This window comes from Neoarius graeffei, chromosome 18 (genome assembly GCF_027579695.1).
Source record: "Neoarius graeffei isolate fNeoGra1 chromosome 18, fNeoGra1.pri, whole genome shotgun sequence".
NCBI classification, from domain to species: domain Eukaryota; kingdom Metazoa; phylum Chordata; class Actinopteri; order Siluriformes; family Ariidae; genus Neoarius; species Neoarius graeffei.
Genome location: NC_083586.1, coordinates 6,026,309 through 6,043,719, shown reverse-complemented (window position 1 = coordinate 6,043,719; position 17,411 = coordinate 6,026,309). Strand labels below are relative to the sequence as shown.

At 42.2% G+C, this 17,411-nt stretch overlaps 1 protein-coding gene across 1 annotated transcript; it reads left to right on the top strand.

Moving 5' to 3' along the window:
• Positions 1 to 4,025: 4,025 nt before the first annotated feature.
• Positions 4,026 to 16,623, top strand: LOC132866592 (uncharacterized). Its single transcript, XM_060899398.1, has 8 exons — positions 4,026 to 4,041; positions 4,204 to 4,213; positions 5,099 to 5,185; positions 5,293 to 5,412; positions 5,486 to 5,574; positions 15,003 to 15,226; positions 15,917 to 16,114; positions 16,516 to 16,623. Exons 1-8 carry the CDS (start codon positions 4,026 to 4,028, stop codon positions 16,540 to 16,542), a joined length of 771 nt encoding a protein of 256 aa, XP_060755381.1. The 3' UTR covers positions 16,543 to 16,623.
• Positions 16,624 to 17,411: the final 788 nt, after the last annotated feature.

Genomic DNA, 17,411 nt, shown 5'->3' with positions numbered 1-17,411 from the left:
ATTCTTTGTGAGCAGACTGACGGTTGGATTGCATACAAATGCCTACCCTTTACATCCCTATCCCATTGGTATTGCCACGTTCGAATAACCCCCTCCATCAACTTACTCCTTAATTCTGTTCTCCCTGGTCTAATTGGGGCAGAAATTGAGTCTTTTTTTAAGGATTCTTTTGCAAGTTTGTCTGCCACCTCATTCCCTTCAATGCCTATATGGGCAGGAACCCATAGAAAAGATACTTCACAACCCAATTTATGTAACTCATTCACACTCATCAGAATGTCCATAATTAGATCAGGCCTAGCGTTTGAAGAATAGACCAGACATGCTCACAACAGCAGCTCTTTCGACTGAGCCTTAACCTGAACACGTGATCACAGAGTTGGAGCATACCAAACTGACACTATATTCTAGGGGTGTTACAAATTAAATATGTCATAAAGGCTTCTGTCAGCTTTAAATACAACATTTCAAAAACATTACTACACATGTAAATACTTTAAAAACATTCGCTGAAGTTTGGCTGAAGCAAACTCTACAATCACAGCCGAAATACATATTCTCGAAACATTGTTCCAGTCTACTTCCTGTAATTGGAAGCGGAAAGGACATTTAAACCAGCGCAATGCGCTACATGCAGACTCTTATGTTACACGGGCGAAACTGTGGGCATGGTAAGATGAAATGTTTGCACTTAAACCAAAACTGTTTGTTAAAGCTAACGTTAGAAATGGACCTTTCTTCTTGTGGTTATTTTAACGAAAGACAAAATGTAAGGGTTCTTGAGATGCCTGATGCTGGCGTTAGCGTTTAACTAACTATAGTGTTTAATGTTTGATGCGCGCTGCAGTACGAGAGTAATTACGGACATGAAAGATGAATAATTTTTTCTAGTAATGTTTTTACACGGTATAATGCTGAACCAAAAACACAACACAAGCACAACATATGCGTGAGCAAACATCTATAGCCCGGTCACACCGCCCGAACTTTGCTGGAGCGTTCCTTGAATGGTAGGGAGGGAGGGGGGGGGGCCGAATTTCGACAACGCTCGTCACCGCGCACAAAATGGGGAAAAAAATCGAAAACACGGGCGTTGGCTTAGCGGTGCACCGCTGAAGCTGGCGTTGGTTTAGCGGTGACGCGAGCATTGGTATGGACCCTTTTCATGTGACATCACGACAAACGCAGCCGCCATTTTGGACGTGTACTACCAGTAGTTTACCAAAGCCAACATTGAGGAACGGCAGCAAAGAAAGTGTTTATTTTCAGCAAGACTTCCATCATGCCACTATATTGTTGTGCACCTGGATGTAGTAACCATCAACAAACAAGGCAAGGGTTATCATTTTATCGGATCCCGACGGAGAAGATGGATAGCGGCCATTAAAAAAAATTAACAGATTAGCAGCCCTCGGCATACCAGCGCTTGTGTAGTGACCACTTTGTTGGAGGTAAGACGAATAAAATTAGCCAGAAAAGGCATTACATTGCTGTTAACATTCTGTGGCGGTGAGTGTGTAACCAAATAGGCTAAAATAACCCATTGTAACCTCTTTGTTCTTCTGTAGTAGCTATTAGCTAAGGACATTAGCTAGCGTTGTGTTCCTTTGCTGTTGGTAGACTGTAGGACAGATCAGAGGCAGTGTCCTACAAACAGCACTTAATTTGAGGGGGAGCAAGCCGGAGCGCGCTCCGGAACCTCGGGCGTTGGCTCCGGCAGCGATTTACACTGGATCCGGTGATCCGACACCTCTCTTGACTATGTAACAAAAAAAAAAAAAAAAAAACCCAAATAATTAAATTAAAAAAATGCAAGTTTATTTAGTGTTAATGTCTGATTTTGATATCTGCCTTGTTGATTTCTCTCATGAAACGACATCCATAAAATATCTGCAGATGAACTTAATTTGCAGTGTTATTACAAAACATGCCCAGAAGCGCAGCGGGGCGCCCCCTTTTTTTCCGCACCGGAGCCGCTCATCCTCTGCGCTCCGGGAGCTCCCACTTTACAAATTAAAGCACTGCCTACAAATAAGTGTTCAAAACAATAGGAGCATGTATTTGTCTCTTAAATCCAGGCTGTTCCCTGTAATCTGTAACACTCGGTTGGAGAAAGTAATGGCAAATAGTGAGTGCACAAACCATAGAAGGTAAACTGTACACAGCGCCAGGGCAGTGTGAGGGTATGTCTACTTTTAGATTGTGTTAGCTTATCAATGAACACACTCGTCACTCCACGAGTTTCACGTCTTTACGACGGATACTTAAATGTGTGTTAGGTATTATTGTTGCAGTCTAAGCAGTCATTGTAGCAGCTAGATGAGCGAGAACCGAAAGGGTCTGTGCCATAAACCGTTATTTCTGTACGGCGTTGCTAATGTGTCGTTACTGTTGTTATTTCTCCCTCTGCTCGCCCTGTAAATGCCCTACGTCGCTGGATAGCGAAGGTGTTTTCTGCATCTCGCTCCTTTTTCTTGTATGTTCTCCGTTTGTCGCCTTCCTCGCATTCAAACCAATTCGAGCCGAAGTCCGCTACATGTCCAAAATGGTGGTCGCGTTTATGAAGGTCACGTGACTGAAAAGGGTCTATAGTGGCGTTCTGCGCATGTGGGCTTTGGCTCGGCGGGGGTATAAAGTTGGTTTAGCGGCATACCGCTTGTGACTACGGAGCTGAACGGATCGTTTTGATACAAGTTCTGATAGATTTTTGATAGAAGCTCCACCATCAGCTTGTCATACAGTCCATGTTCAGCCCTTCTCAGTATCCACTGTCTGACCCACACAACCCTGTCTCTCCTTCTTCTCTCTCTTCTCCTTCTGTCAGCAGCTTGTTGCAATCTGAGGAGGTTCTGATTCTGCTGCTGGACTAGTGCACCAATCATAGCAAGTCTCTCATGGTGATACAGTTTTACTGTAACTTTGAGCAAATTCGATATAGATGAGGTCTGAACTCAATGGCAGCTCGATTCCAAATGAGCTCCTGGTCCATTTCTCCCCGTATTTATAGACAAATTCTGGTCCCGCTCCGACACCTCTATACCAACGCCAAACCAAAGTTCATCGCTGCCATGGATAGCTGCTTCAACGCCCGACACCGTTCCAGCAACCCCGTGTCCGCTCATAAAACGCTTACAACTGCTCCACCGAAGTTTGTGCAACGTTTAATCGCTGCCCGGGCAACGCTGGCGAAGCAGCGGTGGTCCAGCGTTCAAGATTTCTGCGTTGGCCTAGCAGACCCAAGCGTCCACAAACTTGCGTTTAGCGGTGCCAAACTTTGACTGGGCATTGGTGGAGCGGGGGTGAACTTTGCCGGGGCGGAAAATTGCCCCCTCACTGCTCGCAATATTTTGTGCAGCTCAAAACTTTCGGAGCGGTAGGAGGGCCCCTCGAGAAACATCAGCGGTGGCCGAGCGTATACGGCGTTGCTTTAACGGGGGCCAACTTTTGTTAAACGGTGGTGAACGGTTACAAGCGGTGATGAATTTTTTTTCACTGTTCCAGCAAAGTTCGGGCGGTGTGACTGGGCTATTAGTCATAAGGCAACAGAGTGTTAACAGCAAAGTCTCTCATTGATTAGCAGCACCTGGCTGCAGTGACGGTGCACAGCCGACCCGACACACACACCCCTATATGGATGTTACCTTTTTAACACTTTCATAATGCTAACAATATCTCCACAGAGAGACATCAGCGTGGAGCCTGAAGTTCTTCCGGATGTAAGTGCTGAATTTACTTACTGTTAGACACAGCTTGGTGTATCTTTTTGTACTGTTTTGTTTCTTTCTAACCTTAATGTTGAAAATATCTCCACAGAGACTCCCTGTTTTGCCATCATTATTCAGTGGCAGAGGGCCTTCAAAATCAGGCAGGAGAGGAACAGGAAGGGAGTGTATTTTCATTAAAGATGTTGTCTGCCTTCCAAAGGACTTCCCTTCAATTAACAGAAGATGGAAAGTCCCAAGGGGGCAGGAGAGGGAGAAACTGTCCTTAAATGGTTTGGTTGGCAAAATTCACATGAATTCAACATGGTCCGCAGAGCAGGTCAGAGATGAAATCTGCTCGCTGTTCAGAAATAAGTTTCATCAACCAGATCAGATGGGATTTCAATTTCTTCAGGTGACATCTCTCTTGTTTGACCAAAACATACACACTTTTTGTTGTGGTGTTTGTTTTATAATTCACTCTTTACTTTTTGTGCTGCAGTGTTTGCCAGGTGCTCGGTTTTTGATGTTACCAAAAACAAGTTCCACTTTTGTATGGAATGGATCTGAAGTGTTAAGTCTCTGTGGCCAAGGAGCTTTGTATATATTATCCGAGAGTTTTTGTTGAGTCTGAGGTACATTGATCTAAGAAGTTTAAATTCCTTCATTGTCTGTGGTAATGTAGTCAGTGCCTGTACAGTGGACTAACAGAATTTATTGTTTTTATTTTCATGAAGCCTGAATTGTCAGATGGTCAGGAAACGGACAGTTCTCCACCAACAACAAGGCGAAGAGGTACATTGTGGAACATTTTGTGCAATGTTGGCCAAAACCACCTCATAAAGTTGTGTAGACAGAACTCTGCACTGATTAGTGTTTTTGAAGTGTATTTCTACTTTTATCACCTCCTCACTCATCCTTGTATCAATGTTAACGCCTTGCTATCAGCCTCACTCACATAACTTCAAATGGGTCTTTCCATTACATTAGCATTTTTTATGTTATGCTGGTTTATGGCACTACACAATTTTGTATTGGTAACATTTCATTTATTCTTCCATGGTTAAAGTGGAACCAAATGAAAGCAGCGATGAGGAAGACTGTGTGGTGATTTCAACTAACACAGAAGTGGCTGCAGAGCAAAGAAACCATTCGATTCAGTTTGCTGATTGTGTAAGTGGTATTGTTCCAAAGACACAACCTTTACTAAACAAGGTATTTAGTCTTAAATTACTCCAGAGTACTGTTATTGTCTATCCTACTCAGTCACTGTGGATATAAACAGAAGCTGAATGATGCATAAATGTAACTATATAATTGTTAGATTTTGTATACAATGTTTTTGCTGTAATTTATATTAACCTTTAAATGTTTTATTTTTTGTTGCAAAACATCAGAGCTATTTCTTCAGATGAGGACATTCAGGAGACCATTTTGGAAAGCCTTGACTCCCACGAGGATTCCCACACTCCACCTTTCATTAGGTATGTATGTAACTGTATTGGAATTGTGATTCATTTGCATTTTCAAAGAGCACACATAGGGTGATGTGCTTACTTTAAAAAAAAAAAAACTTTTTTTGACATTGTAGAGCAGCAGATGGTTTGTCTGTGGAGGAAATGGCAGGCATCCTCTCTGCTCACAGTGAGTGTGGTGGTCCCACCCTCAAGGACAATCTTCATAAGCAGGAAGGTGGTGTGGAAAACTGCATGTGAGCAGTTTTGAAGGCGGACCTTCACCCAAAAAGCAGGGCTCTTAAGCGTGACATTTGCATGTGATGAAAGAGAAGATGCCATCGATGAAGGTGGGCCAAGAAGGGAGTTCTTCAGGCTCCTTGGAAAGGCCATTTTTGAGAACAGTGGAGGCTTTCAAGGTGAGTAGATGTACTGGTAAATGTGCTCATTTGTGGAAACCACACGGATTAAAGTTTTCCGTTGCTACGACTGATTTCCGTCAACTGGAGCGCTAAAGGTCAATGAGTGATGCAGATCCGAAAAAAAGGGGGGGTAAGGGTCTGACATGATGTGATTTAGAACTTCACCAAGCTGCTGTGATTGCCTGTTGTTGAACCCTTTCTTGTGCTATGTTTGAGTATATGTAAAGGAATAAGTCGTTGCGCTAGATAGGCATAAATAAATAAATACAGCCTCCGCTACTGTCTAGTCCCGGGGAGGCTCGGCGTAGGCCACTGATGAAATTATTTGGCTGTCCTACTACTAGGCAACTAGGTTACTTGTCTACTACTAATACTAGGCCTTTTGTAGTAGTAATAATATTTGCCTATTGAAAGGTGATCAGGTGAAAAAGTTGAAGCCACAGCAAGACCTTTGCTATTAAGCCTTTTGTAGATTAAACAGGCTTCGGCAGACAACGTCCTGGAAAGGCTGTTTTTTTTTTTCTTTGGTTTGATTAGCCTACGATTTAATCTTTAAACATTATGGTTTCAGCAGTTCGCTTAAACATTGGAGGCTGCAGAGTTGGGCTGCAAGATTTCCTGACACTTGTTTAAGATGCCAAACTTCATAGTAAGGAGAAAATAATTCCACAGTATTTAGTGCCTAGTCAGTCTCAAATTAATAGTGAAGGAGCAAAACGCGAATTAAGTCCCAAAAAACATCTCATAGGCCTATATTTTACATTTTCAAAAAAGTCCAGAATTGGAAGTCAGTCAGTGGAGTGTAATGAAGTGTCTCATTCACTAAGCACAAAAGGTCAGAAAACAGTAGCCTGGGAAATCCCATGCTGCTTTGCACAATTGTTCCGATCTGAAAAGACAGCATGGAAACTATGGTCTAAAGGCTCGCCTGAGTTAGGGAGCCAATCAGAGAGTGGGGAGGGGTGGAAAGATGGTGACGCGTACTACTTGACAAACGGAAGCTTGTAGTTTATTTGGGACTGTTTACGGATCACATTTAACATGGCGGCGAGCGATACGAACCAAACTAACCAAACCAGCTTCTCTCATATTTGTCTTGCACAAACAGCAGTAATCGTTCAGTGCCATTGTTTTCCTATTTTTGTTTTGCCTTCTTTCTTTTTCCTTCTCTTCACCTCTTCATCTTCATCGCTCTAACTACGTCACCGGGTACAGCTGCCATGATTGGGCATGGGCTACGTATACGCCAAATGATACATTCGCAACATCCAATAAACGGCCGTTGACAATTGTAAACCACACCTCCCCTACGAGAAATTCAATAGGGGGATTCCAGACCATATTTCACTTGTGATGTGGTCTGGTGTTAACCAGACTAAGAAAACAGTGGAGAAAACAGCTATTGCTTAAATAGGCTACGAATGTTTTACATTAGTAATTTAATGTACAGTGGGGAAAACAAGTATTTGATCCCTTGCTGATTTTGTTGGTTTGGCCACTAATAAAGACTCGATCAGTCTGTAATATTAATGGTAGGTGTAGTCTAACATGCTGAGACAGAATATCACAAAGAAAATCAAGAAATCGACTTTAAAGAATTTGTATTAATTTATTTGCATTTTATTGAGGAAAATAAGTATTTGAACCCTCTTGCCAAAAGGACTTAGTACTTTGTGGCAAACCCCTTATTAGCAAGCACAGAGGTCAGATGTTTTTTGTAGTTGATGACCAGGTTTCTGCACATATTAGGAGGAATTTTGGTCCACTCTTTGCAAATGACCTCTAAATCAAGATTCCGTGGCTGTCGCTTGGCAACTCTGAGCTTCAGCTCTCTCCATAGATTTTCTATAGGATTCAGGTCTGGAGACTGGCTGGGCCACTCCATGACCTTGATATGTTTCTTCTTCAGCCATTCCTTGGTTGCTTTGGATCATTATCCTGCAGGAAGACCCATCCACGACCCATTTTAAGCTTCCTGGCAAAGGGAAGGAGGTTTTCACTTAGGATTTTACGGTACATGGCTCCGTCCATCCTCCCATTGATACGGTGAAGTAGCCCTGTGCAGAAAAACACCCCCAAAGCATAATGTTACCACCTCCATGCTTGACGGTGAGGATGGTGTTCTTGGGGTCATAAGCAGCATGTCTCTCCCTCCAGACACGACGGGTTGAATTGATGCCAAAGAGCTCAATTTTGGTCTCATCTGACCATAACACCTTCTCCCAGTCACTCTCCAAGTCATTCAGATGTTCATTGGCAAAGTTCAGGCGGGCCTGCACGTGCTTTCTTAAGCAGGGGTACTTTGCGAGCACTGCAAGATGTTAGACCATTGCGGTGTAAAGTGTTACCAACTGTTTGCTTGGTGACTGTGATCCCAGTTGCTTTAAGATCATCCGCTAACTCTTCCCGTATTGTATTAGGTCCATTTCTCACTGTTCTCATGATCCTGGAAACCCCACGAGGTGAGATCTTGTTTGGAGCCCCAGACCTAGGTCGATTGATCATGTTGTGAGTCTTGTACTTGCGCACAATTGCACCAACAGTTGTCACCTTAACGCCCAGCTTCTTGCTAATGGTTTTGTAGCCCATACCGGTCTTGTGCAGGTCTACAATCTTCTCCCTTAAATCCACAGAAAGCTCTTTAGTCTTTCCCATGTTGGAGAGTTTGGAGTCTGACAAACTGATTGATTCTGTGGCCAGGTGGCTTTTATACAAGTCATTAGTGATATCAGGTGTCTTCAATTTAGGTGACAAGGTAATTTGGAGAGTCTAACTTGTCTGTATTAACAAGAACTCTTGATGGTTACTAGGGGATCAAATACTACTTTTTCTCAATAAAATACAAATAAATTAATATAGATATTTAAGTTATTTTCTGGATTTTCTTTTTGATATTCTGTCTCCATGTTAGAATACACCTACCATTAAAATTACAGACTGGATCAAGTCTTTCTTAGTGGGTAAATCAGCAAGGGATCAAATACTTGTTTTCCCCACTGTATGTGACACTTTCATTGATTAAAATAGATAAAGAAGCGAATACTCCGAAGCTCAAAATTCAGGAAAGTGGCTCCTGTGTCGCAAGTGCACAAGAACAGTTATTTGAAAGTTAACCTGATGAATGTGCGTGCACGTGCGATTTCATGAAGAACCGGGACAATTGGCATTCGGTGAAAGATTCACACCTATTATAGTCGGGTCATAATGTAAGGTTCTGTGACCATCCTCTGGCAACAATGTTTTGATGATTGACTTGACCTCTGTGGACCCTTTAGAAAAGATTTAGCTCCAATGTCCCTCCCAAAAATCCCGGCATTTTTTGCTACAGAGCCAAATTCAAAATGGCGCCCGGCGCCATCTCTAAAAAATAACTTTTCATCTGAATGACCTAGAATCATGTATGAAGGCACTTTTTCATACAAGTCAACCCTGAGGATTCCAAATCTGACATTTTAATAATCAAAACTAGTTTTGATATTGAAATTCAAGATGGCTGGCATTCAGTAGAGTGAAAATAGCCAGATAGCCAGCTGGGGGACTGCTCCCTTTGGGCCTGCCATCCCACCCTGAACCATTCTTCGTCAGGCCCCTCACCAGAGACCAGTTTGTCATGGGAGGCCCTACCAAGAGCACGAGGCTCCAGACAATATAGCTCTCGGGTCATAGGGACGCACAAACCCCTCCACCACGGTAAGGTGACGGTTCCCGGAGAGGGTTTTTTTTGGGGTTTTTTTTGTATTTTTTTTAATGCGGAGGTACCACCTGCTGCATTATGTGGAGAGGTAGTTATCACCAATAACGGCAACATACGGCAACCACAAAACATGCATCAGTCTGAATCAGAGCATTCTGAGTCACTGCCTTCTGAATCATTGGATTCAGATGACTCCACCCTTGGTGGCCATTGGATGAGTTTTGTAGATTTAATATCATCCCTGATCCGCTCAGCCACATTGTGCACCAGTTGCTCATTACTGACGCCGATGGAGTTTAGTGCATCTTCAACATATGACCCACCGCCAGACGTGTCATAGACTAGGTCACTCTGGTTCCTCTGTGAGCATGAATGGAAACCAATCTTGCTCCCAAATTCCCAGGTCAGGATGTCTTTGATGTAAGATGATTTAACCCCAGATGTTGGGAATCCATAACGAGATATTATAGAGCTGTAGTCTTGGAGGAGGCTCTGCAGTGACCTTGGTTCATGTTCCTCAATAATAATTTTTCTTATGTGATTAAAGAACATAGTCTGTGCCTCACATAGAGTGACATTGTGCATATGTGGGAGTTTGTCATCTTCGGTCATTTTCTTGTATTTTGTCACATATTTCATCCAACATGTGTAGTGATATCGGATCTCAAGTGCATAGGGCTGATCAGTTGCAGAATCGATCCGGCAATTGATTCTGTCCCGCATTGTCTGATCTTCCAGGGCAACTGTATGGCTCTTGAAAGCTGCCCATGCATGATCATAGGAAATCAGCCTCAACTTTGTTTCTGGGTGCTTTGATGACTCAGGCTTACAACACCAGACACATTTTGTTTTATCATGTATCTGCCCAAGACTTGATTATAGTCGTTTGGCAGGTGGATCTGCAGCTGTGGAACATTCATCTAACATAGAAGAAGACTGAGATGGGCATTCATCAGTCTCTTGTTTTCTCTGTCTTGTTTTGGCTTGTTCCAGTTTCTTAGTATTACATGGTGTCAACAAACATGCTTCATGGACATGCTTTCCAACTGGACCTTTATTCCAATCAACAGTTGCATAGGCATGCCCAAACTTGTCAAGGCCACTCCATAACAGTGACTTTTGTTTTATGTTTTCCCATCTCTGAGTTGACCTAATGGTATCTGTGGCTTTATTACACAGAGTACCACATTGGAGAACACATGGCTGTCTATCTGTCCCTGTTGGTATATTGCTTTCTTCCATATTCAAGCAGTTGTGCATGCAGCATGAACACTGTCTTTACATTTGTCTTTACAGATCAAATATCTAGCTCCCCTCACTGTGGGCTCAAAAGAATGACTGAGGCAACAAGTAGCAGCACTAAACAAGCAGCATGTGGTGATGCTATGAGAGATGTTTCTGACCATGGTGCAGAGCTATAGTTATGCTGAAAAACAATGATTTTGTCACTTAAAAGACAAGCTTTTTGCCATAATGTCGCCAAAGCCGCTAGATGAGGTTTTTAGAATTGCCAAAAAGTCGCCAAAGTAGCTAGATGTTTTTAGTCGCCAGAGACGTTGCTAAAGGACATGTCAAGGCATGAAAGGTAAAGAGTTAGAATCAAGAAAACTGGGTATGATGTGCACAATATAAAATGAACAAAATAGTATGAGTGCATTACTCACTGGCCTTTTTTTGCTTTTAAACAAAAGTTATGTTTTCTAACCTATGGGTCAAGACACAAGGTTTTTTTTTTGGGGGGGGGGTGATAATGTAAGAAACTCAAAGTAAAAGCACCTTGGCTACTCAGTAGCGTACTGTAGGTCGCTCTTGATGTACTGTACGTACTTTCACATAAATTGGGGGGTCACGGCCTGAAAAGGTTGAGAACTATTGTACTAGATGGCAGCCATCTTGAATTACGTGATCAAAACAAAGTTGTATTATCAAAATGGTGTCAGATTTGGAATCCTCATGGCTGACTTGTGTGAAAAAGTGCCTTCATACATGATTCTAGGTCATTCAGCTCAAAAGTTATTTTTTAGAGATGGCGCCGGGCGCCATTTTGAATTTGGCTCTGTAACAAAAAATGCCGGGATTTTTGGGAGGGACATGGGAGCTAAATCTTTTCTAAAGGGTCCATAGAGGTCAAATCAATCATCAAAACATTGTTGCCAGAGGATGGTCACAGAACCTTACATTATGACCTGACTATTACTCATTATATTCACGCATGCCCTCTCACCCACTGTTGCTTCGTTTTCCCGATTTACACGAGTGTCTGAAGATGGAGTTTTCAGAAATCTCCACTCTGCCCCGAGTTTGCGAAAGTAGCTGTTTTCAGTGACTTAAACCTCCGTATAGGTGTGAATGAGAGGTGCAACCGAATAAATAAATATGCGTCTTTTTTTATCCGGCTACATGTAGGCTATCACTGCGCAAAGCCTCTAATGCTGAAATAGTAGTAATATTTGTTAAAATAATAGTAGGCTAATTTCCACATTAATCAGTAAAATGTCCCAAGGGATGTGATGGGGGGATGGCTGTTTTATAAGGGGGATGATTTGAGATTTTTATTTCAGAAGGGGGATGCCTCCCCCCACATCCCCCCTCAACTCCAGTACTGCGTACAAGGCCACCTGACATAGGCCCTTCGATTTCCATCACTAGAGCGCGTCAAATTACTTTTGGTTTTGCCAGCATGGACGCGCTTCTTTTAAATGAAGGCACAGATGTGTCAGACATCAACAAAACGGTAAAGAATAAGTGGAGATGGGCTTGGCGAAATGAAATGGGCGATAATGGCAAGCCATTTAGCTCATGGTGCAAAAAGATGAAAATGGCAGGTGTGTGCTTTTGTGTAGTTTGCCATAAAAGAAAGTCTATGGAAGCAATGGCAAAAAATAGATGCCTTTGGCTTCACTGCGAAGAAGCAGAAAAAGTGAACTTTCACTTTACGTTTCTTGTTTCCTGGTTTTATGTCAACAGATTCTTATTTTTCTTTCTGTTCCACTCTTTTGAAAGCATGGTTCAAGTTCGACTGCACTTGCACTTTTCTCTTAATCACTGTTGTGCATTACTAAAGTATTGTTGAAATAAATTTGCACTTTGCGCTGAAAACTTGATGTTTCATCATTTATAGCCAGTAATGACAATGGTAAAGTCTTGCCTTAGCTTTAGTCATTGTTAAAATTATGTAAATGTACTATAAGTAGGGGCCGAGGGGATAATGGACAACACACAGCGTTTAAAATTTGACACATCGCTGACGTGGTAGAGGCCAATGACATGGAGCTTTTTTTCAGTCAGATTTTTTTTTTTGCTTTAATCCATGAAACCACCCCCAGGTCTAAAACACTATTCAAACACAATTATCTTCCTTCTTTTCCCAAGTAATGGTCTGTTTTTAAATGTGTACTGCCTCATAATTAATTATTCATTTGTTGTTGAGTCATCATTGGCCGGGTTTCCCAGTTATAAAGGGGAACTCTGGCACATTTGAAGTTAAATCCCATTGCTAGAGGTGGTAGAGTAATGACAGTATTCAAAAGAAGGCGAAAATTGGTGCTCTCTGTGTGAAAATTGCGCTGCTACAGTGAGCCTGTCATGCTTGCCAAATAGCCAAAGGCTAGCGTGGTGATGTGGGCAAATTCTAAACTTCCAGGTAAAACAACTTGCATACTATGGAAGCTTGACACCACTTTCTAAACCATCTGACAACAAAGTCACCAGCCTCACGAACAAAACGATATGCCTGGTTCACGCATTAGTGGTATGGGAACGTTACAAAACAACTTTATAAGCAGCCTTTCAAACTACCTCTGTTGGTTAGCATGTGCCTGTGAAAGCCCAAAAGAGTCTATTGCTGAGATCCCCATACACAAAGTAATTATATATTTTGAAGGGTTATATCGGCAATCGACTCTTTTGGGCTTTCACAGGTGCACGCTAACCAACAGGGGTAGTTTGAAAGGCTGCTTATAAAGTTTTGTAACGTTCCCATACCACTAATGTGTGAACCAGGCATATCGTTTTTGTTCATGAGGCCGGTGACTATATTGTCAGATGGTTTAGAAAGTGGTGTCAAGCTTCTGCAGTGTACAAGTTGTTGTTTTTACCTGAAAGTTTAGAATTTGTCCACATCACCATGCTAGCATCTGGCTATTTGGCTAGAATGAAAGGTTCACTTTAGCAGCGTAATCTTCACACAGGGAGCACCAATTTTCGCTGTCTTGGCTACTGTCATTACTTGAACACCTCTAGCAATGTGATTTAGCTTCAAATGTGCCGGAGTTCCCCTTTAAGAGCCTTCTTAAGGGGTTAAGAAGGCTCTTAAGAAGAGGTCCGCTAAGAGGAAATGTTAATGTTTGCCAAACGCCTTCTTTATGCCCTTCTTAACCAATGTTCTAAGAACCTTCTTGAACTGCCTTCTTAACTGGAGTGAATTGATCAGTCGATCCCAGAGTAGCTGATTGAACTGCACCCATTGGACCGTCGTCAAGCCTCAGCTGATTATTTTCCAGCTATGTTAAATTCTGTGTCAGTTGTGTGTTGGAAAGGCAAAGTGTTAAAGCGATACTCTGGAATTTTTGACATGGGACATTTCCTAGTTAGCCAGAGTATTAGAGATGTGTGAAGACACTTTTTTTTTTTTTTTTGGGATTCCATGCAGTCCTTGTAGTTGCAGAGGTTGCTGGTGCTAGGCTAGCGAAAGTGAATGGCCTTTTAATAGCCTGCCACTAAAACCAGTCTTACTCAATCCACAAAGCACCTGAAGCAAATCAGTTATTATGCCAGACTGTCGATATGAACGTCTGTGTCGATCGCATGATTTTAGAGGTAAACCAAACTTGCATTTATGTTCATTATGTTATGTTATGTCTGAGCAGCAACAGCGATTTGTACAGTACAAATCGCTGTTGCTGCTCAGACATAACATAATGAACATAAATGCAAGTTTGGTTTACCTCTAAAATCATGCGATCGACGCAGACGTTCATATCGACAGTCTGGCATAATTGATTTGCTTCAGGTGCTTTGTGGATTGAGTAAGACTGGTTTTAGTGGCAGGCTATTAAAAGGCCATTCACTTTCACTAGCCTAGCACCAGCAACCTCTGCAACTACAAGGACTGCATGGAATGTCAAGTGTCTTCGCACATCAACACTCTGGCTAACTAGGAAATGAGGTCCTATGTCCAAAATTCCAGAGTATCGCTTTAAACCTTATTCAGCTTATGCACTGAATCTTGAGTTGCTTTAGCGTTCAACAAGCGATCAAGTAGGAGGAGTAAATATAGCACAGAACATTCCTAAAATAAATATTAAATATTTATCAAAAACAGTAGGGAGAAATTGGGGAACTGTGGTAAAACATTTCAAACACATGGTACCATAGAGGACATATTTCCCCCCAAATTTTTGACACTTCATGGGTAGTAGTGGTGCATGAAAAAAAGGAAAAATGGGGAAAAACACAATCGGGACAGACGCATTGCATTAATATCTATTTGCTTAGTGTCACGTTGCTTGATCTCCAAGGTGGCGTTGTTTCCAGTGTTTTGTCGCTAAGAAGGGTGTTAAGAATGCTCCAGACCCTTCTTTGAGATCCCTCTTAATGGCAGGTCTTCTTAGGTTTAGAAGCATTTTGGGAAACGCGGTGGCTTCTTATGGGAGCCTTAAGAAGAAATTCTTGACTGCATCTGGGAAACCCGGCCATTGCCCTTATCTTCTACTTCTCTATCTGTGTTTAGAGATGAGCAATGGATTTGTTCCAAAAGTAAATGTCAGCCTCATACGCAAGGGCACTTTCCAAGTCATCGGACAGATGCTCGCCACCATTATAGTTCAAGGAGGTCAAGCACCATCCTTTTTCGCTCCATCAATGGTGGATTACATTTTGTCTGGGGACATGAGACAAACCCAAGTGCACCTGGAAGACATTCCTGAGGTGGATGTCAGGGAATCACTGCGTAAGGTACAAAATGTGTTATCTATAATGGCATTTTTGTTTACACAATTTGCAGAGCTCCAGACTAACTAGTCATGAAGTGCCTCAAAGGAGTTAAGTTGTAAGCAACTTGACTTCAGTTTGGAGCTTGAAAGACGTTTTGTTCCTTGTCCAAGGAACTTGATCAGTTTCTGGTGTGATGTCAGGGAACTAGGATAGATGGTTTGAAAGGGGAGTGAAGGAAGCCATCTGTCAATCTGGAACAACCAAAGTTGCAGACAGATGATAATGGAGGCCTCCCCCTCTGTTCAAATTTGGTTGTTCCACATGGACATAGATGGCTTCCTTCACTCCCCTCCCAAACCATCAATCCTCCTTAGTCAAGATATGCACCTCTGTGTCTTTGAAAGATCCAGCTTTTTCTAAAGATATGACTCCTAGTTCTAAACTGAAGTTCCTTGGATGAGGAACAAAGCATCTTTCAAGCTCCAAAAAGAAGTCCGGTTGCTTACAACTTAACTCCTTTGGATAACATTACCTGGATGAATGAGAATCTTCAGACATGTAGGCATGAAGTGTATTTGTGTTGTCCACAATTCTGGTTGCAAAATGGGACCATTTAGTTGCAGTGTTGAGCCCTGAATTATCTCTTCATGGTTTGCTGAACAATTACCCTATTATAAATTATGGTTTCCATTTCTTTTGTCTTATGTTAAGATTGAAATGTCTGCCAATGAAGCAGAGCTTCAGGAGGCACTTGATGGCTGCGAGTGGCGCTACACCATTGAAGGATGGCCAAGTGCAATATCATTAAACGCCAAATCGGACTTCGTTCGAGCCGCCACAGAATACTGGGGAATTGTGCACAGGAAACCATGCCTGGATGAGCTCATTTGTGGCTTGTCTCATTATGGGGTAAAATTGTCAGTTTTATACAGTACTGCTGTCAGGATTGTGTTTTTTTCTGTCTTAGTTTTTCTATCATGTACCTTTTTTTTTTTTTTTTTTTTTAAACCTGCTGTTCTCCTGCTGTCCCATGTGCATATGATTTTGTCATATATCTGATCTTTATGTAGTCACTGAGGCAAACATTTTTCACAATATAAAGGTTTATATTTGTGTCTGTTGGGGGAAAAAAAAATACAGGTTTGAATGTAATTAACATTTGTCGTGCACATGCAGGGGAAGTTGGAAACATGTGCACAAGTGTTTGCCTAGATCCCATTTTTTGGGTTTAGATTAGATTTAAACTGTGTATTGTGAAACTTTAATTTCTTGTTTTAAGAAACTTTTTTTGTTCTATTTGTCTTGGCAAGGTACTGGACCTTCTTCGACAGCACTGAGGCATGAGGGCTTTATTGGATCTTCAGCGCCTGTCCAGCAATGTGGACACCGTGGCCGGTCTTTTTAAGCCCTCATATTCGGTCACTGGCAGCAACAGAAGGGCTAAAGAGGAGCTTGTTGTTGTCAGCTTCAAAGACTTCCTTCAATGCATAGAAAGTAAGTATACATTAAGTGTGAATGTTGATACCAAATGTACCAGTAAGACTTTTTAGATCACATCTCGTCACATTTGCATTTTTTCTTCAATGGAAATGATGGTCTTCAGAATTTTTTCACACACCTGTTCAAGTCAAGTTTTTGTATAGCGCTTTTAACAATAAACGTTGTCGCAAAGCAGCTTTACAGAATTTGAATGACTTAAAACATGAGCTAATTTTATCCCCAGTGAGCAAGCCTGTGGTGACAGTGGCAAGGAAAAACTCCCTCAGACGTCTCACACCTGTTGCAGATAGGTGTGACATAGCTTGGGCATACAGTGTGTTTTGGTTCATAATCATGCTGTAGGATGAACCTCTCACCAACAAGGGTAGGGTAATGTATGGTGTTGCAGAATGCTGTGGTAGCCATTTTGGTTCAGTCGTGCCGAAGACCTAGCTTGGCTAATGCGACAATCAAAACTCATTCGAGTTTTAGTATGACCAATCTAACGTACTACCCGATTTCTCAGAGGCGGGCTTAACCATGCGTCTATCAGATGCCTGGACGAAGCCACAACCAATCAGACCACTCATTCCGGTAACATATTAAAACCCGAACCCGATTTAAACCCGAAACTCCACCAATTGGAGCTTGCTGTGCATTGACGTCCCAAAATTTGGCGAACCCTGCAATGGCAGAGATGGGCAGCTTGGCCAGACTGACTCACACG